The sequence below is a fragment of the Leptonychotes weddellii genome, chromosome 9 (genome assembly GCF_054177405.1).
Source record: "Leptonychotes weddellii isolate Sample4059 chromosome 9, ASM5417740v2, whole genome shotgun sequence".
Lineage (NCBI taxonomy): Eukaryota > Metazoa > Chordata > Mammalia > Carnivora > Phocidae > Leptonychotes > Leptonychotes weddellii.
This window is the reverse complement of record NC_138377.1, coordinates 94,063,727-94,090,814: the sequence shown is the minus strand read 5'-3', so window position 1 is coordinate 94,090,814 and position 27,088 is coordinate 94,063,727. Positions and strand designations below refer to the sequence as shown.

General features: G+C 39.1%; 1 protein-coding gene across 9 annotated transcripts; it reads right to left on the bottom strand.

Annotated features, from left to right (window-relative positions):
• On the bottom strand, positions 1-26,478 carry LOC102725869 (large ribosomal subunit protein uL11-like). 9 transcript variants are annotated; one of them, XM_081831285.1, is made up of 4 exons: positions 26,379-26,478; positions 26,143-26,287; positions 7,356-7,543; positions 1-605 (listed from the first exon to the last, which is right to left on the bottom strand). In XM_081831285.1, exons 3-4 carry the CDS (start codon positions 7,378-7,380, stop codon positions 55-57), a joined length of 576 nt encoding a protein of 191 aa, XP_081687411.1. In that variant the 5' UTR covers positions 7,381-7,543; positions 26,143-26,287; positions 26,379-26,478; the 3' UTR covers positions 1-54. The 9 variants fall into 9 exon arrangements, with proteins under 9 accessions (XP_081687411.1, XP_081687410.1, XP_081687413.1 ...); XM_081831284.1 differs by having other exon boundaries at positions 26,143-26,290; positions 26,379-26,452; XM_081831287.1 differs by adding an exon at positions 6,740-6,839 and having other exon boundaries at positions 26,143-26,430.
• Between the last annotated feature and the right edge of the window lie 610 nt (positions 26,479-27,088).

Below are 27,088 nucleotides of genomic sequence, written 5' to 3'. Positions count from 1 at the left end.
TATTTATTTTTTTGGTTGTCAAATCATCCTTTATTGAAATATTTTCCTTTGTAGTTAGCTAGCTGGGCATTCCACTCCACCACTATTGATATCATCTATGATGTCATGAGGGTGGTGGCCATCAACACTGCAGCCCACAGACTGAGCAGTCCCCAGGATCTCTTTAATGGTCCCAGAGAGTTCTCTGGCTAAAGATCGTTGCCGCATCTGTCGGGCAATATTGACTATCTCATCAAAAGTGATATTTCCACTGTGCTTCATGTTTTTCTGCTTCTTTCTGTCTCTTGGTGGTTCCTTGAGGGCTTCAATAATCAGGGCAGAGGCAGAAGGTACCACTTCAATCTGGGCCTGTCTGTTCTGAATGGTCAGTTTCACTATAATCCTCAGACCCTCCTTCCAATCACAGGTCGCCTTGGCGATGTCATCACCAACTTTTTTGGAGACAGACTCAGCGGGCCAATCTTTGATCTTCAGGGACGTGGCACCAGCTTCGCCAACAGTGCACCTCAGGTACACGACTTGGATCTCATTGGGGTCAAACTTAGGCGGCATGGTGGAGGTGGCTGGTGTTGGATGACCGAAGACAGTTAATACCTTTGCCTCCTCTAGCCAAAAGCCAAAAGCAGAAAAAACACTTTATTTTTAAAAATTTTTTAAAGATTTTATTTACTTATTTGACAGAGAGAGAATACAAGCAGGGGGAGCAGGAGAAGCAGGCTCCCGCTGAGCAGAGAGCCCAATGAGGGGCTGGGGCTCAATCCCAGGACTCCAGGATCATGACCCGAGCCAAAGGCAGAACACTCAACCAACTGAGCCACCCGGGTGCCCCGGAAAAAACACTTAAAAAAAAATTTCTTTTTGATGATGGGGTTACATTATCTTTTCTTCAAAACTTCCAACCTTTTTTTTCCTGTTCACAATAAGCATATGATACTTTTGTGATCAGAGAAAAAAAGTCAATGCCAAAAAGGAGAGTTGACCTCATTGAAATGGATTCTGCTCAATTTAAAATATTGATGATGGACACAGCAATTATTGAAGTAAATTAAAACTAATGGCATGAAGGGTGAACCTCAATCTGTATCTATTTGCTATCTGGACAAAAAGTGAAAGAAAAATCAGTCAATTTCTACATGATATCAAATATCCAGATGGATGATTTTGATTTTTTTTTTTAATTTTTTTTTTTTTTTTTATTCATGAGAGACAGAGCGAGAGAGAAAGGCAGAGGGAGAAGCAGGCTCCCAAGGAGCAGGGAGCCTGATGCGGGACTCGATCCCAGGACCCTGAGATCATGACCCGAGCCGAAGGCAGACGCTCAACCATCTGAGCCACCCAGGCGCCCCGATGATTTTGATTTTTGACTACACTTTTTATTCTTGACCTGAATGACAGATATCATATTAATTCAGCTTTAGTTTAGGACTCTTCTTACCTTACAACTCTGGAAAATCCAAGAAATACCTATAACCTAAAAGTTGTCCCTTATACTGAAATAATAATGTTATCTCTTAAATTTTATTGTTTAGTGTTCTGTATCATTTTAAAACTATATTTTTAATCAATTGGCCAATTAATACAAAAATACATTCTTGTTTTAAAGAATTAAACAATACAAAGAATATGGAAGTTTCCCTTGGCCACCTGTTCACTTGGTCTCCTTCCCCTAGGTAACCTGTTTTCAGTTTGTTACATAACTCTTAAGACATTTGCTTATCGTTTACATGCATATATATGCATATAGAAATATATGGTTTTATTTTCATTTTCTAAGTAAATGGTGTTTATATTGTACATCTTATTCTGCAACTTGCTTTTTTTCTCATGTTCTCTACTTCATTCATTTCCAATGGTTACACAGTGTTCCATGGTTTGGATAGTCTATAGTTTATCTGACCACTTCACCTACTGATGGTTACTTAGGTTGTTTTTAGTTATTTGTTATTTTAGACACTGCTGTGGTGAAACACTTTGTGCATGCCTCTATTTGCATACATCTGAGCATTATTTCTCTAAGGGAGCAATTGAAAAATGCTATTTCTGATTTGAAAGGAATATGCACTTAAATTTTTACTCGGTACTATCCAACCGCCTTCCATCAAGCTTTATCAATTTACACTTCCAGTAAGATGAAAAGATGCCAAGCCTTGCTAATAATCAGGAAAATGAAAATTAAAATAACAATAGGACATCATTTTTACCATCTTAGGTTCACAAACTGAAAAAGGTAATACAAAGTATAAAGGAAGATAGAGACATGAATCCTCACAGAAGGTTCTTTTTACAACCAGCATCTACACATTAGGGAAGGGTCCTTGGAGACCTACGAAAAGTGATTACGCTAGACTCTTGTGATAAATAAACAAAGGACATTTCCTGTTACAGGGCCATTGACTTTTATAAGAATCCTGTTAACAGTGCATCCGCCCAGGGCATTCTTATCAGTTACTATTGTTTTGTAATTACTAATTCCTTAATTTACTCAGTAGGTAAGAACTTCTCCATTTTAATAACTACGTTGCACTTTCTCATAGGTTGCTTCAATTGTCCTCTGTCTCAGTGACAGGGTGAGGTGCTACTTTAGATGAGGAAGTTGAAGCTCGAAGAAGTTCAGTGATTTCCCAAGCCAGCTAATAGGTAGAAGGGCTAGAGTCTTCTGACTCCCAGTTCTATCAGCTTCCCACTTACTCTGTGGAAGTCCTCCCTGCTTCTTCTTTAGAGTTCAAGTCATCCAAAAGGAACCACAGGGGGCAGCCTGGTGCAGCAGAAGATGATACAACAGGCCGGCTGTGCTCCTCCCTCTGCGTGACCTCCGGCAAGTCGGTTAGCTTCCCTGGGCCTCTGTTGCCTCTTAAGAAAAATAGTACTGCTTACTAGTACTGTAAGCAGAGATGATACCTTGCAGTTCCTCCTAGTTGTGAGATTTTATTTAAGCCAAACTTAGACAGTGCTCCTTCTCTGCTCATATATTTTATGGAATACCATTTTCTGCAATGGATTTTATTTTTCTCTGCAAATATGAACCCACAAAGGAAAAACTTACCATAGAACATTTTCTTTGATGGAAGTCTGAAAATGTTCTCTTGTCTCTCTCTCTTTCTCTTTCCTTCTCTCTCTCTTTCTCTTTTTCTTTCTTTCTTTTAGCATTATTACGTTAAACCCCTTGCCAAAGGCTACGGAAATCCCCAGGGAACAATAGCAAATGGTTTCAGGTAGCTGGCTGCATCTGAAAAGATGTTTTCTGCCTGGATCTCTTACTGCTTGGCAGGACTCCATTTCCACCTACATTTTTTGTTGCCTCTTATTACAGATTTTTAAAGCGACTTACTTTCCCATCCTATTTCTAATAGTGTGAAAGCTTTACTCAGAGTTGTTCTTTATAGTTCCAACTTCCATAAACCAAAGATTTTGAGAGGGGAACGAGTCTTAAGAGATCAATTGATCCTGTCCTCTGTCTTTGAATAGATAAAATATTTTTCCATTTAATAGAAGCATCTGATTCCCAGAAAGCCTGTGACTTATTCAAGGTTTCACACAGCTCGCAAGTGTCCTCCTACAGTACTTACTCCATTCTTACTGAAGGACAATTTATTGGTAATCCTGGCTCTCCCAGAAAATCACAATGAAAGTCAAAATGAGTAAACCATATGATCATTGGTTGTTTTCATTTTATCACACATCACGAATTCTTATAGTTCTAACCATATTTTGATGCATTATTTATGAGAGCCATCTGGTCACAGGTTTGCGGAGAAAACTCTGTAATTTTAAAAGTGTGCTTCATTCTTCCAGGAAACACACTGCATAGCTTGGATCTATCCTTCACCTGCCCGTCAGTTATATGTGGTGCAATCACAATTGTTAACTGCATCCTTTTTTTTTTTTTAATTGGGTTATAACTCACATACAATCAAGTACACACATCTTAAGTATAGAACTCAAAACATTTTTACCTGTGCATATAAAACATAACCATAACCCAGATCAAGATATAGAGCACCAGCAGTACATCTGAACATACCCTGTGTCCTGAACTAGTCACCACCCTCCAAGGTTAGCCACTGTTTTAACTTCTTTTACCAGAAATTAGTTTTAAAGTTCAAAAACAAATGTTTTTGGACTTCATACTAATGGAATCATACAGTATAGACTGTCTTGTGTCTCCTTTCTTTCATTCAACATTATGTCTTTGAAATTGTTAACTACATTCTAAAACTGCAATTCACTTTCTGGCTCAAGTCCTCAGGGAATCTCTCAAAATTGGGCATATAATATGCCAGCTGTACACAGGTATGTGTAATCTTTAAAAAAAAAAAAGGCAGTGGAGAAAAGAACTTTTTAAAAATGACTAGAATAATCTATACGGCTCTTGTCACTTTCTACTCTTGCACCGTAATTTCTCTGTTCATCTCAGCTTTTAAATGGACTCTGATCCACCCAAGTATTCTCTTTTCTTCTCCTCATAATGGATAAATACTTATCTATATCCAGCATTCCTCATCAGTGTTCCTTAATCATTGGTCTAAAAGCTGGAAATGGCCTGAAGCTACCATCTAACACAGACCTCTCTCATTGATAAGAAAAGCATTATTATTCCCTATTTTCAGATTCAGCAGATATTTACTGAGCACATATAATCTTCAGTATATTTTTCTAGATATTATGAGGGAAGTACAAAAATATAGCAGGCATGGGCCCTACCCTTATGAGCTTGCACCCTCAAAGAGAAGCAGAGTAGTACAGATATCTACATAAGAAATCATAATATAAGCTATAAAACATTAAATGACGTCATTGAGTTTAAAGAAAAAAGTGCTGTGTGAGATCGGGGGAAAGGTAACTTCTAGCTGGGGTGGTGTCAAGGAAGCTTGGCAGGGGAATATTGGTCCTAGGAGGATTATTAAGAAGTAGGATGCCATGGCTAGGTAGACTTAGTCATGCAGTGATGGAGGAAAGCATTTTAGATAGATAACTGTAAGAACAAAGACACTGAATTGGGAAATCACGTAGCATGTACAGGAGTGGTAATGCAGTTTGACCCAAGACTAGAGCAAGTGATGAAGAAACTTGGGGCCCAAGGTGGTTGAGGATTACCCAAAGCCATAGCACTAAGGAGAACCAGAATGGGTACTGAATCCCAGGGATCTTCCTTCTTTAATGTTCTTTCCGTACCTTGATCAAGTCAACATTTATCTACTGCACACTTTCCTTACAACAGCCCATTATAAATTGTCCATTAATTAATTGGTTCAACAAACACTGAATATCTACAACATGCCAGGCACAAATGGACACTGTCGTCTCCAAGGCTGATTTGGTATGTGTTATAAAATAATGTTTTCCAACTGCGGAGCAGGGCTAACATTGGGCTAAGACAGATATCCTTTCTCTTTATTTTTTTTAATTTATTTTTTTATTCTGTTCAGTTAGCTAACATATAGTACATCATTAGTTTTTGATGTAGTGTTTAACTTCCTTTCTCTTTAATTGCTAGAATTTTTCGAGTTATACCTCAGAGAACATACCATAAATAACAGAGAGAATTAAATAAACCACGGAAAATGATCCCTGTATCATGTTTTTACATGATATCCCTACATCAACTCTTAGCATTGACTCTACATGTGGTTTTTCCATAACTACTTTTACTTATTTTTCAGCAAGGGGTAATACAGGAGAATCTGAAACCTTCCATTCTTGAACTAAAGTTTAAAAACATTCCTAATATTGTAGTACAACAAGACTCACTTCCTTTTAGCTTATCAACCACCAAAAGACATTTCCCTTTGTACTTGTTATGTTTAATGTAACTATGGAGATGCAATACTTTCTATGCACCGAACACACATGATTCTGGTTTAATGTACTCATTTTCTGAGAAACATTAAAAAAAAAATTGTGGTTACTATTAAATCTTTGTGCTACTTTGGTATTTCAATGTAAATCCAGTACATATGTGAGTAAAATTCGTGGGGGAATATAGTTAAGAACAAGTGACTACGGATTCTCTCTGATTACATTGAACTGTTCCTAATGAAAGCATTGGTGCCAGAAAAAAAGAAAAGGGTAATTTTTATTTGTACAAATGAGGCTATCAGATATTTTTATGAATTATAGGGTATGTAAAGTTGAATTTTGAGAATTCTGTTTCTAGGCATACGACAGGCTAGACATTCAGATTGCCCTTCCCACTGAAAATGTTCAAATTTAAAAAAAATCCTAAACCTCTTCAAAGCACTGAAGCATAAACTAGAAAGCAAAAAATCATCAGCTCAAAGGAAGGTAAAGTAGGAACCCAGACAGGTAACTGACAATATGGTTCAGGTATATAACACCAGGAGGTACCATTTATATTCTATTCACCGAAATGATGTCACTGGAATTGCTCAATTCGATGGCCCTGAAGTTGTTTTTGCCCAAACTTGTATTTGCTTAAGCTGGTGAACTTCAGCTTTGGTTTGGGTAGGGGGAGCTAGGACAGAAGATAAAGCTTAAGACTTGGAGAATCCTATAAATAAGTCATCCTATAATAAAATTATCCTAGGGGAGCCTGGATGGCTCAGTTGGTTGAGCGTCTGACTCCATTTCAGCTCAGGTCTTGATCTCAGAGTTGTGAATTCAAGCCCAGCATTAGGCTCCACACTGGGTGTGGAGCCTACTTAAAAAAATTTTTTAATAAAATAAAATAATCCTATAATAAAGCTTGGACCCTTTATGTGGTGGTGAAAAACCTACATACCCATTCATCCTCTGATGACTGCAAGAAAAATTCCTGTGGTACTAAGCAAAACTGAGGACCGAAAAATTCTGTCGCTGAAAGACTGTCATCTCATGATAATCTACAACCAAGATAGACCTCAAAATCCTCAGTCCATTATTATAAGCTGAGTAGGCCCCACATGCATGGAACAACAAATGCAAACTGTTTCTGGAAGAATGTATCTCAGTAAACCACAAATTATTTTCTAAGGAAAATGAACAGCTAACAGTAACAAACATTAAGAACCCCCTCCCCCAAATAAGTTATATGGGTGAGAACCAGCAGAAACAACATAAAATTCCCACAAAGACTTCAGATATTTGATTATCAGCCACAGAAAGTGAAATAACTATGTTTTATTTCTTTAAAAAAAATAAAATACAAAATGGAAAACACCTATTCAAAACAAGAAACAACAAAAAATAGTCTAGCCCATTAAAAAAAATTCTAGAAATGAGAAACATAGTAACTGAAATCAATAACTCAGTGGACAGGTTTAACACAATTAGACACAAATGCAGAGAAAATTAAGAACAGAAAGACATGACAACAGAAATTATTCAGCATACACTAAAAAGAGACAAGGAAGGGGTACCTGGGTGGCTCAGTTGGTTAAGCATGGGCCTTCAGCTCAGGTCATGATCTCAGGGTCCTAGGATCCAGCCTCATGTTGGGTTTCATGCGCAGGGGGGAGTCTCTCCCTCTTCCCGCTTCTCTCCCTCTGCCCTTCCCCTTGCTCATGCTCGCTCTCTTGCGTGCTCTCTCTCAAATAATAAGTAAAATCTTTTAAAAAAGAGAGAGAAAGAAAAAAGGAAACATGAGAACAGCTAATAGATATGGAAAATAAAGTAAGATATTCTTTAACATACATCAATCTGATTGGAGTTCTGGAAGGAGAGGAACAAGAAAATGGTACAGAGGCAATATTTGAAGAGGCAGCAGCAAAGAATTTTCTAGGACCAATCTGTTTCAAAACACAGATTTAAATGCAAATTTGTTGTTAAGAGAATGAAAAGACACTGTTGAGAGAATGAAAAGACTAGGCATACACAGGGAGAAAGTTTTTGCAAATGATATTTGACAACTGACTTGTGTCCAGAATATATATATATATATATATATATATATATATATATATATATATATATATAAAATTCTCAAAATTCAACAATAAGAAAACAAACAACCTGATAAAATAATGGGCAAAGATTTAAATATATATCTCACCAAAGAAGAGGCATGGATGGCAAATAAGCAATGAAAAGTTCCTCAACATTAGTCATTACAGAAATATAAGTTAAAACCACAATGAGATCCTACTACACCTGTTAGAATAGCTAAAATAAAACCATCTGAGAATACCAAGAGCTGGTAAGGACAGGAAGCGACTACATTCTCTCAAACATTCTTGCATTGCTGGTGACCAATACCTAATGGTACAGACACTCTAGAAAACAGCTCGGCAGTTTTTTACCAAGTTAAACATAGAATTGCCATAGATGCAGCAATCTCAGTCTTACATATTAACCAGAGTGAAATTAAAACTTATGTTCATTCAAAAACCTGAGCATAAATATTAATAATAGCTTTATTTGTAATAACCCAAAATTGGAAACAGCCCAGATTTCTATTGACTGGGCAATGAATAAACTGCAGTATATCCATAAAATGGAATATTACCTAGCAATAAAAAGGAATAAACTCTTGATACACATAAGAACATGGATGAATCTCAAAAGCATTTTGCTAAGTGAAAGAAGCCAGACTCAAAAGACTACATACAAATGATTCCATTTACATGACATTCTAGAAAAGACAAACTATAGGAACAGATTAGTGGTTGCCTGAGTTTAAGTGTGGGGTGAGGGTCGGATCACAAGGAAGTAGCATAGAGGAATTTTGGGGGGTTGTGTTCCATATTTTGATTGTAGTGGTAGTTTTACCACTCTACACCTTTGCCAAAACTTATTCTTACTGTGTGTTATATAATTTTTTTTTAAGGCAAAGATGGTCTAACTGGGTAAAAATACAGTAGGGTCTCTTGACAGTCTCTGTTGGCCAGTGGCAAATGATGCTCAAGAAAAAGTGAGTTCGATTCTCATTCTGAAATGAGATTATGAACCAAACCTCATTTAAAAGTGAACAGTATTTTTAATTTTGGATTGCTAACATATAGCAGGAAATAAAATCCAATACACATCAGACTTAAATAAATACAGTTTAATGTACCATAGTTTTGTGTACCTTATAAAACTGCAAAACATATGGAGACTAAGAATTAAAGAGGTTGTTGAAATTGTATGTTTGAAGAAACAAGATGAGTCCTTGAATTTTTCACATTTCAGCCAGCTGTTTTGCCATTAGAAAGCTAATTTTAGAGGGAGTAATCTTCTTATAAAATACAGTGTAATTAAGATAAGTAGGGTTTTGGGTTTTTTTATGGGTTTTTTTTTTTTTTTTGAGACTTCTAATTCAGAGTTGTACAGAGTGCTTGGTTTTCTGAACCAAGCCAGCAACCTGAGAATATTCTGAACCATAAACTAAGGCTAAGCCAAGAAACTTTAGGCTAAAGAATTATAATTAGCTTCTACAAGAATTGAGTTCCAGCTCCTTTATACCAATGGGCTTGAAAATGAAAATAAAATTACAAATAATTTTTTCCTCAATCTGTGAATAACAACACGGAAATCATTGTGTGTGACAGATTATCCTTCCCTGCAAGCCGAATGACTGTATTTGCTTTTAATGCATATAAGAGAAATATGCTTGCCTACTCTTGCTGACGACAGTAATACCTGCTTCCCTTGTTTTCTTTTTCTGAAAGGAATCATCAGCAACTTGGACACATTGCCACATTTTTTGAACAATGGTATTAAAAAAAAAAAAATGTAAGGCGTCAAACCCAAAGAGTCAAACCTAAACCAAATAACTTAGACCACAAAGTCCAAACTAGTTTTCCCCATTTCTCAAAATTACTGAAACTGGGTGCACACCAAATCTCCAGTTTTCATTGTACCATGTAGACGCTGCTACAAATGCAGACATTCTTCACTTTTCAGGCCAAAATTAGGCCATCCTTTTCACTCTGTTACAAAGATGAACAATGACTTTTCACCGTTAACTATCAAAACGAACTAGATTAAGAGAAAACAATTTCATGAAACTCCTCAGAATTTCAAGGGCTATATGAGGAAGGATTTAAGTGTGTTGATAACAGCTTATTCAGTGCATGAGTTTCTGTTAAACTATGTAATAAAAATCTTAAGTTATAAATAATTCAACCAACTCCAGTCCCTAGATAAGTTATTCCAACCAGCCAAGAACCCAAGAAACTTCTACAGAAAGAAAAAAAAAGACCTAAGGAAACTGGCATCTTCTATTGCCCTGGAATCATGCTTTTTCTGAGGCTTTAGTGTCACCTAATTATCATAAAATAGTGCACCCGGTCACATGATTAAAGCCGCTAGATAGATCATGAGACTGCTGACCGGATGAATATACTGTTGTGTGGTTAGGAAAACCATATTACTGAACTCTTGGCCACTGGCTTGTGACATTTATAAGAACGCTGGCAATTTACCCACAACTACTACTGAAAAAAAAGTGTTTTAAACCTTTCTTTACATTTCCACATTAAAAATGATCATAGGTGTGTAGGAATGGAGAAAAACTGTGGACAAGTTTTTCCCATCAGGCTGGTTGTTGAGTGGATACATGTTTACAAAATGTTGTGAGATGGTCAGATAAGCAGTTCTAATGACAGCATAAGACACAGTTATCATGAGTCATGTGCTGCCTGAGAATTTTCAGTCTATCAGGGTGGCCCATATATTGCTTTTTATCAATTCAATTTCATTTCAGAATCAAAACTGGAAAAAAAAAAAAGAAAGAAAGAAGGAAAGAAAACTTTGAAACCCAAGCAAGTCATCTGTGGCCAGAGTGGGACCTCTTGCAAAAAAACAAACAAACAAACAAACAAACAAAAAAAACCCATACAGACTAACACATTTTTGAGAAACAGGCTTTGGTTTCAGAGCATTACTGCAGCGGTTGATTCATGGGCTGAAGCCCCTAAAGTACTTTTATAGTCCATTTTTAAAGAGTTTATGTGCCCTCAGCGATTTTGCCACCTTTTTTTTTTTTTAAGATTTTTAAAGTAATCTCCATAGCCAACGTGGGGCTCGAACTCACAACCCCGCACGCTCCACCTACTGAGCCAGCCAGGCACCCCGTGATTTAGCACTTTTAAGAGAAACACTATAGTTGTTTCCAAGCTGTAGCACTTCACATAGTTTCAGACACTGCATTTTAGTGACTAAAGCAGCACTTGTAGATAATAGGGGTATGTCTTAGTTGCATTGCTATGGCTGATACGAAGAGGGTACAGGGTCACCTAAAGAATAACATTCTCCTAAAAAGGTGATAGCTTTCCTTATAAGAAATGACATGTGAAGTCTAGCAGGCACGATTTCATTTATTCCATTTTGATTGCCTAAGTTTTCAGCTGGGCAGTATTCTATTTCAAGGCCATTCTGTTGCAAAACTTTGCTTTGTGGCTGTAACATAGCTGTGTCTGTTGTAAACCAGAGAAGATAGCAAAAAAAAAAAGGGGAAGAAGAAGAGATCAGGGTAAATAGTACTCCATATGATTTTTCACATGAAGGTCTTGCAGTAGGCGACGGATTTTTAAAACCAAAATTTCTAAATTTTCTGAGCTTCTACCCTAAGTGAGCTCTGTTTTTATTAAAGATTACGGTGATTCCTGTGGAGATGCTAAAGTTTAGGACAAAAATGAATTGAGGACAATTGTCTAAACAAATGATTGTCATCTTTATAATATGAGAATTATGAAGACCAGTGCAGTAACAACAATCACTCATCCTTTATTGAGGACCGATAAGGTATGTAGCCTTTTGTGATTCCTTTTGAGGTTTCAGGGTTTGAGATGGGGTTTAGGGATAAAAATGGGAGAGCAAAAATTTATCACTTAAAATAACTGCCTTGGGTTGAGTTTATTTTTGGCTGATGGAAAAAAAATAAAGGGAATATGTCTGTGGAATTTCTTTTGTAAATGCCTATTTGTGTGGGTATATAAAGGCACCTGAATGTTTTTTCTAATGGCGATAGTTAATGATCATTCTATCCAAATACAGAGGTTGTATTAAGAACCGGGACAATATATTTTCACAAAACGAATGATAGGCAATGTGATGAAAGATCTGAGAACTACCTCAAAAAATTGTAGCCTTGATCATAAAATACTCAAGAGTAGAGAGTGGTTGAGATGCAGCTGGGGTTGCACTTGCAGTGAAAGGGAAGTATCTAAGTGAAGATAAAAGGTCAGGGCTTTTCCCCCAGTATCTCCAAATCTGGACTGTGATTTGCGATTTTAATAGTTTCTCAGTTGTGAACGAGCCCAAACAAACAAAACTAACAACAACAACAACAACAACAACAAAAACACAACAGTCTTTCTGTGAGCTGCTTCATGTCTGGGACTTTAACTCTAGTCTTGTTCTGTATAAAAATTCCCTTTCCTGTTCCCTCTAAAGTTATGGACTTTTTTTTTTAAAGGACCTTACAGGTTTCTCAGAGGTATCTGCACAGTTCTTGAAAATATTAGTGTCATAACTTCCCATTCCAAGGACTTTAAGTAGGCCAAAAAGGAAAAAAATTGAGTGAGGTTTCTTATGTCCTGAATATGAAGATTTCCCTGGAACTAGAAGCTAATAATCATGGTCCAAAGACACAGTTTTTTCACCAACAAAACATATGTCACAGACATCTTTCTTGTTCTAGTTCCAGAAATTGACAGATCTCACGCTATACTACTGGCTTAACATCTGGAACAAAACCTTGTTTCATAGACAGTGCACTCACTTAAGCCATAAATCTTTTTCTGACAATTCAAAGCAGTGATAGTGACAAGAACAAATTATTTTGGAAGATATTTTCGGGCCTACTCTAGTTAGCAGCATTGATGTGTCTAGTCCAGATGATATTCCTATTTATCCAAATCAGTTTCTGGTCCAGTTACTCAAATTCTCTGAATTTCTTAGTTCTGAGGACTGAGGTTAGCAAATTTCATTAGCAATTCTTCCCCAAACTTTCATCTGCCACGATTTCTAATAGACTCTAACCTCCAAATGTGCTTGTTTCATCTTTCCTGTTGCTTTGGAAACCCCTATGTATCATCATTTAGAGTCTATTTTGCATTATTATAGTTCTTTATAAATAGACTCACTGTGTTCTCATCTTTAGGTATGAAGATTTGTTTTATAGTGATTGCTTTTATACATAGGACTTACTAATATTCTAAAATTTTGCTTTTCCTTAAATATATGCATTAGTCAAAGTATTAATAAAGCTTCTATATTAGATCTTATAGATCATACTAAATCTATACAGGCAAAGTGTTTCGCTTTGCACATGTTCTGTAGCAAAATAAAACCAAACCTAAGTAAGTAAAATAGAGGGCCAAGTAAACAATCTAGCAGGGACTCTCCCAAAGCCACAACCACTTTTTACCCTAATTTATAGTTTCATTACTGGCCACACTTTTATTCTCCTTACTTTTTTTAGTTTCTTCCTTAGATCTATCCCTTATGCTTTTGGATAATAACACTAACCTCTACTGAATTCCTCCTTCCAAGGCAGCTTGGCCAGTTTCACTTGAACTCTAAATGGCCCATATGATACAAAGGCTATGTCGTGAAGACCCAGGAATGTAACAGTAATGATATTTCTATTGCCTTTTCTCTCCTCTATTCTTTTACCTATCACCACTAATATGAAGCTACTATTAAACTAAAATGACCATATCTACATAGTCAGCTAAATACCTCTCTCTGCTTGTTTTGCTTTAATATCCGCCCCCCTTTTTTTTTACTTCATAGAGTACAACTGTTTCAGAGCTGAGAAGTTGAGAGAATCTTTCCTCTATCATTTTCAGGGTAGGAAAAATGATTTAGTAATACTCTCATCTTCAACAAACTTTCCTGTTTAAAATGTTATGAAAGAGGGGAGCCTGTGTGGCTCAGTCAGTTAAGCATCTGCCTTCAGCTCAGGTCATGACCCCAGGATCCTGGGATAGAGCCAGAGTTGGGGCTCCCCGCTCAGCGGGGAGCCTGCTTCTCCCTCTCCCTCTGCGGCTCCCCCCGCTTGTGCTCTCTCTCTCTGTCAAACAAATAAATAAAATCTTTTTAAAAATGTTATGAAGGCTTACTTAACAGCATCAATCATCAGGGCAATGCAAACTAAATCTACAATGAGATACCGTCATACCCTTTTATGCCGATTAGAATAGATTAAGAAAAAAACAAAACTGAACAACCAAATAAATCAAAACTTGACAATACCAAGTGGAGCAACTGGAACTCTCATACTGCATCACTGGTGGAAATGCAATGTGGTACAGCCACACTGAGAAACAGTGTGAGAGTTTCTGATAAACAAGGTCTAAGGCCCAGCAAGCCCCCCCTCCTACGTATTTACTTAGGGAAAATGAAGACATAGGTCTACACAAAAATCTGTGTACAAACAGTTATAGAGGCTTTATTTGTAACCACCAAAGACTGGAAATATCCCAAATGTCCCTCAACTGAAGAATGGATAAACAAACTGTGGTTGGACTGCTACTCAGCAATGGAAAGAAACAAACCACTGATGTATGCAACATGGCAAATTTTAAATGCATTATGCTAAGTAAAAAAATCAAAAACAAAACAAAAGTTACATATTGCATGATTCTATTTATTTGCCATCCTGGAAAAGGCAATATTATGGGAATAAAAATCCAATCAGTGGTTGCCAAGGGCTATGATGGAGAAATTGATTGTGTCAGTAGAACTCAATGAACTCATAGAAGATTCCAGTATTGTTCTCATTACATGAAACTTAGTAGTAATGAAAATGAAGAAAAAAAATAATGTGCAATAAATCAGCCAAACAGTTATAACTAGAATGTCTGTATTCCATGAGTCATTACATTTGGACCAAATTTAAGAGGAAGTGACCTTGTTAGCTGTCCTTTCACTATTTCTTGATAGTAAGATAAAGTTAAAAATGCCTTGCTTTTGCATGTAGATTTTCTGCCATAATAATTCATTAAACAAAATTTAATTTTAAAATGTTAAACACAGAATAGTTTAAAAAGCCTGTGCCCATATAAATTTAATAAATGCTATAATTTTGTCATATTTGTTTAGATACTTCTTAAAAAAGCAGTACAATGCTACAGTTGAGGTCCCAACTTCATCCCATTTCCCACATTCCTTCGCTAGAGGTAGCCACTATCCTGGAAACTGGTATATATCCTTATATTTCAGAGATTTATCCATGTTGATAGATGTCAGGATATTTCACTAATTTTATTTTCTTTTATTCCAAATTTTTATTTAAATTCGAGTTGGTTAACATAGAGTGCAATATTGGTTTCAGGAGTAGAATTTAGTGATTCATCACTTACATATAACACCCAGTGCTCATCCCAACAAGCGCCCTCCTTAAAATCAACCAATCACGCGTTTAGCCCATTCCCACCCACCTTCCTCTATCAACCTCAGTTTGTTCTTATGTTAAGAGTCTCTATGGTTTGCTTCTCTCTCTCTCTCTCTTTTTTCCTTCCTTCCCCTTATGTTTATCTGGTTTATTTCCTATATTCCACATATGAGTGAAATTATATGGTATGTCTTTCTCTGACTGACTTATTTCCTTAGCATAATATACTCTAGTTCCATCCACATTGTTGCAAATGGCAAGAGTTCATTCTTTTTGATGGCTGAGTGATATTCCATTGTATACATATACCACATCTTCTTTATCCATGTATCAGTCTATGGATACTTGGGCTCTTTCCATAGTTTGGCTATGTTGATAATGCTGCTATAAACATCAGGGTGAATGTACCCCTTCAAATCTCTATTTTTGTATCCTTTGGGTAAATACCTAGTAGCACAATTGCTAGATCATAGGATAGTTCAATTTTAACTTTCTGAGGAACCTCCATACTGTTTTCCAGAGTGGCTGCACCAGTTTGCATTCCCACCAGTACATGAGGGTTCCCCTTCCTCTGCATCCTCACCAACATCTGTTGTTTCCTGTGTTGTTAATTTTAACCACTCTGACAGGTGTGAGGTGGTATCTCATTGTGGTTTTGATTTGATTTCCCTGATGATGAGTGATGTTGAGCATCTTTTCATGTGTCTGTTAGTCATCTGGATGTCTTCTTTGGAAAAATGTCTACGCATGCCTTCTGCCCATTTCTTAGATTATTTGTTTTTTGGGTGTCGAATTTGATCAGTTCTTTATAGATTTTGGTTACTAACCCCTTATCAGATGTGTCACTTGCAAATATCTTCTCCCATTCTGTAGGCTGCCTTTTAGTTTTGTTGATTTTTCCTTCGCTAACTTTAATTATTGTATAGTATTCCATTGCATGATTATAGACATTTATAATCACTTCTAGTCATCATTACTGCAAACAATACCCCAGTGAACATCTTCATAGCATCTCCTAGGGCATATGTGTAAAAGTTTCTCTAGGTGCAGGATTTTCAAACTTTTATGGCCAATATGTATGGTGAAAAATAATTTTACATTCTATCCCATATACACCTATGTGCATAGTATATCATCACAGGCCAACTTGCCTAGAAGTAGATCTATGACAGAAATCTGCATGCAGGGCATTTATTGGGGAGTGTCCTTGGATCAGCACTTGTGGCAGAGTGAAAGAAGCAGGAACGAGCAGACAAAGTTTTGGGGTCTAATGAAGTGGCATCAAAAACCTCGGCTGATCCCACATTGGCTGCAGTGATCTTTCATCAGAGTAATTTTGAATTGGGACAATGGAATCAAGCCTTTATATGCCTGCATTGACCAGTTACTGGATACAGCTGCACCCAGGAAGAGGGCGTGACCTTGGGCAAGTAACTCTCTTCCTGGAAAGAGTCCTGGAGAGGGACTCACCTAAAGCGGTTGACTGCCAACCCTCCCAGCAGCTGCGTGAACTAACGCTTCAGTCTTGGAGAGGGAGAATCAAGGCGGCACACAAAAATTCACAAAGCCATCCCTACTCTAATATTTTCTGTTCTATTTCATTTATAAGAAATGTTTATTATAACCCTTAAATCAATTTCACAATCCACTAATGGATCATGAATACAGTTTGAAAAAAAAACTGCTTTAGAGTATATACCCAGAAATGGAATTGCTGGATTGTAGGGCTGCATTTTCAATCTTACTAAATATTGCCAAATGGCTTTCCAAAAGGATTGGGCCATTTAACATTCCCAGCAACAGAACATGAGAGTTCCAGTTTTCCTATAGCCTCAATAACCCTTGCTATCGTCAGATTTTTAAATGTTTGCCCATCTGATAGATGTATTACTGGGATAATACAGTAGAGAATCTGAAACCCATCCTTTGATGGAAGTGAAAACATTCCCAATATTGTAGGACACCAAAGATTGACTTCCTGCTGGCTTATCAACCACCAAAAGATATGTGCACTTCCCTGATAATTGGGTAACGTTCAATTTTTAGTCTTGCAAAATAAATCTTCTAGTCTTTTTTTAAAAAAAGATTTTATTTATTTATTTATTTATTTATTTATTTATTTATTTATTTATTTCAGAGAGAGAAAGAAAGAGAGAGAGAGTGCACAAGCATGAGCAGGGGGAGGGGCAGACACCTGCTGAACAAGGAGCCTAATGCAGGGCTAGATCCCAGGACTCCGGGATCATGAACCTGAGCCAAAGGCAGGCACGTAACTGACTGAGCCACCCAGTGCCCCAAATCTTTTATTCTTATAATCTGTTCTATGGCACCTGGCAAAGAGCATAGCATATAACAGCACAAAGCAAAATACCTGTAGATCAAAGGAGAAAATTCTATGCCTTGAAACATGGCATTGAAGTTTTCCCTTTTTTTTAATCCCCTAGGCAGTGTGGTTTGGTAGAAGCCTATTGGCTCAGGAATTGCGAGGCCTGGGCTCTGACCTAGTCTGGCCATGTGATTTGGTAAATTTACTCCACCTTTTTGATCCTCAGTTTCTTCATCTCCACAATAAGGCTTTTCCTATGTATCCATGGAGAGTTTGGAATACTGAGTTCTCACAACTGATTGATATTATGTAACAGAGAAATCAAAGAATTGGGAATCTGGAGATCTGGATTCTAGTCCTAGCTCTCCTCCCAGGCCTGGATGTGTATGACCTTGGACAAATTGCAACTTTGCAAATGGTCACTTTGGGGAAAATAAAATGGTTACAAGATGACCTCTAAGGTTCGTTCCTGCTCAAAAATCCTATGTTCTGGGTCAGAGAAACATGAAGTCAATTTATGAAAGCTGACATTCTCATAGAGCCATCATGATGTGGGTCAGTGATACATTTTAAATCCATCTCTAATTGCCTGTCCCACCTCAACTGCACTATAACCAATCCATTTAGCCCTACCCTCATCCAGTTGCCCTACACATTACTGGACCTCTGCCCTTGAGATTTTCCCCTGCAAGCAACAACCATTTTTATTACCTTTAGTATTTTTTTTTTAAGATTTTATTTATTTATTTGAAGAGAGAGACACAGCGAGAGAGGGAACACAAGCAGGGGGAGCGGGAGAGGGAGAAGCAGGCTTCCCGCCGAGCAGGGAGCCCGATGCGGGGCTCGATCCCAGGACCCCAGGATCATGACCTGAGCCGAAGGCAGACGCCCAACGACTGAGCCACCCAGGCGCCCCTACCTTTAGTATTTCAATTCTTGCTTCTAACCTTGTGGCAAACAGAGCCTCATGCTATGTGATCATCAGAAGAATATGAAACGGAAGAATAGTTTTCTTGTCTCTTCACAACTCCACTAATTCCCTATCCCTTTTCCACATAGAGTTTGCTAAAAATGAGCTGTATCATTATCTGCTCTCTTCAGCCTGAATCAAGGATTCGATGGCTCTCCTTCCTTCACTGTGCCATCCACAACCTTCCAGGCAGTACTGCACAGGCCGGCAGGGTTCACCAGCCCTGCCCTATTGCACCATCTCTAAAAGCATTTCTTCCATTTCAGTTCTAATACATCCAAATAAAAGCCTCACACCAACTTCTTTCTGTTTCCCTTTCGGTAGAATTTAACACTCTGTAAGTTACTATTACAACATCTAAATTCTATTACATCAATAAGGTGATGTTTATTAAATTCAAAATGCTGTTAAAATAATCACAACCAATTATGAAAACACACAGGGTTATAAGCAGAGAATGTAGAAGAAGGATACACATTTCTAGGAGCTAGGACAGCAATGGGGACTGTAGAGAGCCTAAAATAGCCTTAGGAGCAACTTTGGAGATCTTTTTGTTTTTAACTAAAATCTTTATTATTCAAAGGCTATTTTTCTCCAAATTCCGAGTAAGGTGATTGTTGGAGTTCTTCCCTTCTGGATTAACTTTGCCCTTAATATAAGTAGTTTGATATAACTAACCAATCCATCTGTCTGTACACATTTGTAGGGGAACCCAATCCTTATGGACTGCAGAGGCTTAAATTCTTTCTTTCAATTAAGAACCTCGTGCCCTGAATCTGAAAGTGATCTGAATGAGAGGCTATCTCCACCGTACTGGAGAGAGGCAAGGGAGAACAACACATAGGCCTTAATGCTCTGCTCCTCTTAGATAACATCAACACTGGACAGTAACTTTTCCACCAAGAATAGAAAGAAAGGAGAGGAGGAAGCTAGCAACCTCAAACTATGTCTGGAACAACTGATCATATTTCTTCTTTAGAAAGATTAGCCTGGCAACAAAGAGAAGGAAGGGTTGAAGAGGAAAAGACAGGATATAGGGAATCCAATGAGTCGATTCCTACAATATTTCAGGTAAAACAACAACAAACAAACAAAAAACCAGAAGTACAGTTTGAACCAGGTCAGCGGGAATGGAAATTGCAATGAGGAACAACAGGAACAATACAACTGGATGTTAAAAAGGTTATGTGGAGGGCGCCTGGGTGGCTCAGTTGGTTAAGCGACTGCCTTCGGCTCAGGTCATGATCCTGGAGTCCCTGGATCGAGTCCCGCATCAGGCTCCCTGCTCGGCAGGGAGTCTGCTTCGTCCTCTGACCCTATCCCCTCTCATGTGTTCTCTCTCTCTCATTCTCTCTCTCTCAAATAAATAAATCTTTAAAAAAAAAAAAAGGTTATATGGATTGGCTTTAAAGATTAAACGTTTAAGAAGGGTGGGGAGAAGTGCCTGGGTGGCTCAGTCGGTTAAGCATCTGCCTTCGGCTCAGGTCATGATCTCAGGGTCCTGGGATTGAGCCCCACGTTGTTGGGCTCCCTGCTCAGTGGGGAGCCTGCTTCTCCCTCTCCCTCTGCTTGCCTCTCCCTCTGCTTGCCACTCCCCTGCTTGTGTGTGTGCGTGCGCAAGGGCTCTCTCTCTCAAATAAATAAGATGTTAGAAAAAAAAAATGAGGGTGGGGAAGAGGAGTTGATTACTCACAGGTTTTGACTTTTGTGATTGGTGCATGGTGGGTACTATTTAAGAAATTAAAGAATATAGGAGAAACAGGTTTGGGATAAAGATAATGAGTTTACCTTCAAAAACACTGCGTTTCAGGTACGCTTGGGACTGAGCTGTCTGGAGGCAACTGAATATACATTCCTGAAGCACAGAAGAGAGGTATGTGTCTGTCTCCTAGTCTGAGGGATTATACGGGAAACAGAAGTATTTTATGTTTAAGTTTACTTTTTTCAATTGCAGGTCTTTCCCCTCACCAATAAAAAGGGCATCCCTGTTGTCCACCCTTGCAGAATGCATGTCTGGGCCAATCAAGGAAAAGAAAAGACTTATGTTGTCTGATTTGTTGAGTTTCATGTTTCCCAAATATCCTAGCTATAACAACAGTGCTGAGTCCATGAGAAAAGCTGACTCATATTTCCTGCAAGTCAGCACAGATATCCATCCTTCCAAATTATTTGAACCTTTGGCCACTCCCAAAGAGAATCAAAGTGTTGGAACAATTTATGAGCATCTCTTTCATCTGTTGAGAACAATTCTAGTACATCTGTTATTTTTTTTCAGAGTAAAAAAAAAAAAGCTTTTCCTGACTTGTGCCCACCCCTATCCCTATGCTCCAAATAGGGATACCATCACCTTTCATAGAAAGTCTAGGTTTTCTCAGGATTCGTTCAAGTGTTCTCTATTTGTCACCTTCCATTCCCACAATCAGAATTAATCACTCCACTCCCCCAGTCTCCACAGCAATAGTCCTACTTAAAAGTCCTAATAGGACTTTTCATAGTGTGATTTTTATTAAAGTGACATGCCTGGGGATATACCTTGTGCCTTAGAGGCATAAGGTGCTTATCTTTGTTTTCCTTCTGTGCCCAGCATAGCACTTTGTGTATAAAATCTGATTGACATGAATTTGTCAAAAGTCGTAAAAATATTGTCTTACCCTTTAAAGAAAGTCAGGAGGCATAACTGTCTATGGACAATGATGGTTAAAAAGACACACTACATATAAATAACTTTCTTTTGCAGATCATTTAAAAACTAAAAATTGAAATTAGAAGGACTTGTTGAGAAAGGTGAAAGCATTGAGGAGGGTGTTGAGGGTAAAAGCATTGAGGAGGGTGTTGAGAGGTGATAATTTTCAAATTTGTGAAAAAGTGCTAAGTCACAGATATGACTCCTCAGCTGGCCACCAACAGGCTAGAGACAGCAGTGGCGCGGACTGCTACAGCCCTCCTGTCCCTGGGCACTGCTCTCAAGTATTGCGTTTAAAATTTGTCATTGACAACATGACATTTCTCGCTATTATTCTTGTGAGTTGTTCAGATAATTTGTCTTTCAAAAGTATTTCATCCGATTTGTTTTTTTTTTAAAGATTTTATTTATTTATTAGAGAGAGAGAATGAGAGAGAGAGAGAGAGCATGAGAGCGGGGAGGGTCAGAGGGAGAAGCAGACTCCCCACCGAGCAGGGAGCCCGATGTGGGACTTGATCCCGAACTCCAGGATCATGACCTGAGCTAAAGGCAGTCGCTTAACCAACTGAGCCACCCAGATGCCCCCCGATTTGTGTTTTTAAGAAATAAGTTGATAACTTGACCATATTTCTAATAAATTTCAGTTTGTGGATTAAATACACTAGAGTGTCATTCTAACACCATTGCACAATGAATAGAATCTGGCAACATGTGCCGCTTTGGGACACATCCAAAGAGTTTCTTTTTTTTTTTTTTTAAGACTTTATTTATTTATTTGACAGAGAGGGACACAGCGAGGGAGGGAACACAAGCAGGGGGAGTGGGAGAGGGAGAAGCAGGCTTCCCGCGGAGCAGGGAGCCCCATGCGGGGCTCGATCCCAGCACCCTGGGATCATGATGACCTGAGCCGAAGGCAGATGCTTAACGACTGAGCCACTCAGGCGCCCCATCCAAAGAGTTTCTACAGAATGATAAATCCCTGGTGGAAGGCTTTCTCACCCATAAGGAAGCCCCGTGGCATAGATATCAACACCACTTTATAGAAGGCTCCAGGTTTTCATTTAAAGATGTGGGAAACTTCTGGTATAGCAATTAAAGGTGAATAGATTTAACAGGTGGAGAGAATTAGGCTGTGCAACAGCTTGAGCTTCCAGTGCTTTAAACTGTTACTGGTTTCAAAGTTTTCCTTCATGCACCATTCAAACCATAGTATTTAAAAATAACTTTTGAGAAATAACCAGATACAGTTCCAGGTATAAAAAATGGCATAATTTCAGAAATGGCATGAGGTCCAAACGTCTGAGCCACATTTTTCTATGTGGCCCATGTCTGCATTGTTACTCCCTTGCCCAAATCACATTTAGGGTTTAAGTTTGTTTAACTGTGACTACAGTGACCTATGCGTGGGATGTTAAGAGAACTTAAGATAGGACTGTTAAGGGCTCTGAGGTATTTAAAGGCACTTCCTAAGAATACAGTCAAATACTACTTATTGTTTTTCTACTGCTTTTTTTTTTTTAAGATTTTATTTATTTATTTGACAGAGACACAGCCAGAGAGGGAACACAAGCAGGGAGAGTGGGAGAGGGAGAAGCAGGCTTCCCAAGGAGCAGGGAGCCCGATGCGGGGCTTGATCCCAGGACCCTGGGATCGTGACCTGAGCCAAAGGCAGACGCTTAACGACTGAGCCACCCAGGCACCCCTTTACTGCTTTTTAATATGTTCTTTCAGAAACTGTGTTCTTTGAAAAAAAAAAAAAGTGTTCTTTGATTAAAAAAAACCCCAAAACTTCAAACTTTTTCAACTTTTGAAACTTTTTAGTATCCCAGTCTATAATTCATGCTTGTAACTATATGTCCATAATATTTTATTTTTTTAAAGATACATTTTTTTGAGAGAGAGTTTGCGCACAGGAGTGGGGCGGGAAGAGGGAGAGAATCTGGAGTTGACTCCCTGCTGAGCAGGGAGGGAGCCCTACCACATGGGGCTCAATCCTGCCATCCATGAGATCATGACCTGAGCTGAAACCAAGAGTCCGACGCTTAATCTACTGAGCCACCCAGGCGCCCCTATATGCCCATAATATTGTAATTGGCAAATGTAGATAAAATATTTGTATCTTTTTTTGCCAATTAAAAGAGTGCTTTTTGTTGTTCCTCAAAGAAGAATTGACTAGATAGGCCTCACAGGGATTAAATCCGATGAAAGGCTAAATCTGCATCCAAAGGGGAAAGAATGGGAAGTGTGCAATTGGGACTTTAATTTTTTTTACAGTTTTATTGAAATATAATTGACATACAGGGGACTACACATACTTAAAAGTGTGCAACTTGGTAAGTATGACATAGGTATACACCTATGAAACCATCACCACAGTCTAGATAATGGACATATCCATCATCCCCCCAAATTCTCTTGTGGCCCCATATACCATAATCTCTCCCTTGCAATCACTGACTGGCCTATAGCCAGGCCCTCATGTTGGGAATAAAAACACTGTGGATGACATGGGCAGCAGGAAGAAGGGTCCAGCCTGGCAAAGATATTTAGTTTTTGGCTTAATGGATGTACTACACTGCATGTAGGATGTGCTTAAAAATAAAGTTATTGACTCACAGTATTTTCAAGCCAAAAACGATCTTGATCTTTTGATCTTCATAACTTTATCGAATATTTAATTATTTGAAGTGTGGCAAAAACTTGCTTCCTTCTTTCTTGCCCTTTTTCTAAACCATTCCTCACAACCAGAGTGATTTTTAAAATTAAATTTATCCAGGGCTGTAATCACTTATTTTTTAATGAAAATTAATAGTATCAAGTAGACATGCTTTTAGAGTAGTTATATGTAAATGGAGGGGCATGTTGTCTGGGCCATTTTGGAGTAAACATTTATAAGACCATAGAGCACATTTTATGGTCAAAGAACACAATTTTTCAGTGCTAAAAATTAATTGGTCCTATATTAGTACTTCTCATTATTATGTGTTAACCATCTGAGCTAAAAACTTATACTAATTCTTATTTCTTGGGTGGTAGTTTCTAAACTTACATGGAATGGTCCATTGAACCCTTCAATGGGAGCAAACAATCCTACTGATCACCAAACTCATTTACCATTTTGTGGGGGGAGGGGGAAACTCACCTGATACCTTTTAAAAAAATACATGTTTTATAAAGTAGAATAGGAGTTATTGTTTACTGGGTAGAGTTTCAGTTTGGGATGATGAAAAAGTCCTGGTGATGGTTGCATAGCAATGTGAATATACTTAATGCCACTGAACTATACACTGAAAAATAGTTAAAATAGTACATTTTATGTTATGTATATTTTATCCAAATAAAAAGATAAAAATTCATGCCTTCATAGCAAATTTCACTAGAAAATGCACAGCTAAGCACTTAAAAAAATATACTTGGAACTAAAAGATCAAGAAACTACACACTTATGGGGCACCTGGCTGGCTCAGCTGGTAGAGCATTCCACTCTTGACCTCAGGGTTGTAAGTTCGAGCCCCATGTTGGGGGTAGGGGTTACTTAAAAATAAAATTTAAAAAAACCTACATGCTTATAAGAGTACATATTATTTTTCTTAGTAGCACATTGTACAAAAATGGTTAAGAATGACTGATTTGGATTACCACTTGAAATAAAAAAAACCCCACACCACTAAATGTACTTATCAAATAGAACCGATTAGGCAACTATAAATGACACTAACATGACATTCAAAACACTTAGAAACAACTTATATTATTTAACAATTTTCAGTGAAAGTAGTATTTTTCTGTATACAGTCTTATGTGACTGATGCTTATACATTTTTAACAAGGAAACTGAAGATCAGAACATACAATTTGACCAACTTAGTGCTGAACAGGCTCAACCTCAGGTTCTTTTTGTTTTTACTTGAAATCCAGTTCTTTGGCCCATATGTTGCCCAAAATATAGACATAGATGTCATACTGAAAACATCACTGTTCCCAAATTCCTTGCTCTAATGCCTTTCAGTTGCTATTACCATAAAATCTGATCTTGTTTCTATATTTTCCTAGGCCCTGGGGGAATGGGCCCTCACTCACCTCTCCAGACTCATTCCAGGCTCCCCTTTATACCTTGGATTTCTCAGCACCAGACTCCACTCAGTTCTAATAGCCAAGGTCCTTATTACCACAGATCCTTTGCACAGCCATTCCCTCTGCCTTAAACAATTCCCCAGAGCATTTCTCACATTACTGACTCCTCATCCTTCAGATGAACCTTTCCTGACCACTGTTTTTTTTTTAACCTATCCTATTATCTGCTCTCCCAGAATTCTGTTCAGAACCTTTATACACGTTTTCCTCCAAAATGTGTGAAGTATTTATTGTCCCTTTTCCCAAATAGTCAGTTCCATGAAAGCAGACCTTTTTCTGTTTCCCTCAAGGCTGTGTCCCCTCAGCATTTGCGTTTCAATGAATGTTTGTTGACTGACTGAATGAATACAATGGAAGAAATGGAGATAGGAAATAGAGCTGTAAACTTGGTTAGTAAAAGGGATTAATGCCTATTCCGCACAATTGAGAAAGTGGATTTCAAACCACAGGGACTTTTAGGGTCCTATTTTTTCCTTCATCTGACCATGGAATAATATCTAACATTCATTGAGTACTTTCAGGAACTACGCTAAGCACTTCACATGTATTATACAATTTAACCTCAGAACAACCCTGTCGCTGTAATCAACCTTTATTACTCTCATTTCTCAGAGGCAATTTGCCAACAGCCACTAATGGTGGAGCCATAGCCAGGTTTAAGTAGGCCATATCCCATTAATCCAATGTAATCGACACCCCTTCAGTCAACAATAGGAGTTTAATTAACGTACTTTTCAGAGAACCCCCCTGAATTCCCCATTTTACCTGACCTTCAGTATCTTGGGACCGAAACCTACTAGCGGGTTGCTAACCCCTCAGGGGGTTTCCTGGGGGATTCTGAGCGCCCTTGGTGTAGGAGCTGCCGCTCAAACTGACGCGTGGTGCTCTGGCTTGGCAATGTCAGGACTGTCAGGTCTGCTGGGGAGGAAGGAGGAAGCAGGTCAGTTGGCCCAAGACGATCCTTGACCCTCGGGGTGGTGAAAGGGGAAGGGAAGGTGTTTCTCACCCACGCCCGCCTCAGGCTCGGGATCTCCCGACCGCAGGGGGAACCAGCGCGCGTTTCCCCAACTACTGCTCGCGTCACGGGCCAGGGCGGCTCAGCCCCGCCCACCTTCTCCGCCCAGCTCAGAGTCAGGCGCTAGGACCCCACAATCCTCAACCCGGCATCGCCCCGCCCCCTGGGGCTGGGCCTGGCTCGCGATTGGCGCTTGCGGGCAGCGATCCCCGCCCCCGCCCCCTCCGTCACTGCCAAGATGGCACCAGTCGCAGTGGCGGCGGCCGCAGCGGCTGGAGCCAGAGAAGGAGGCGGAGGCAGCGGCTGCTGCGAGGGGAGGGGGAGTCCCGTCTGATTGAGACGGCAAGCCTGGGCGGGCGGGGGTGCCGCGCAGGGCGGAGCGCCGGGCTGGGGATGAGCTAAGCGGGTTCAGAGCGCCGCGGCATTCAGCCCCTCGTGTCCCGCCGCCGTTGGGAGGGGACTGGGCACCACTCTCCAAGCTCGACCCACTGCTCGCGCTGGAGCCAGCGGTGAGGTGAGTGCGGGGGTGGCGGCGCGGACAGCGGTGGCATGTGGAGCTGTCACGGCCCGGAGCGGTGACAGCCGTGGTCGCGGGAGCGGGGTCGGCAGGGCTCGGAGAGGTGGCGCGGATGGCCGCGACCTCCGCCCGGGGGCTTCTCAGAGCCGGGCGGTCCTCCGCGGGCTCGGTCCGCTCTGGGCTG

Bases quoted from the DNA above. Each gene is read 5' to 3' on its own strand.
- LOC102725869 (XM_081831285.1), bottom strand. From the start codon at position 7,380: ATGCTTAACCAACTGAGCCACCCAG. The intron at 606-7,355 runs GTACCCCTTCCT...GCTTTTGGCTAG, and splicing joins TAACCAACTGAGCCACCCAG to AGGAGGCAAAGGTATTAACT.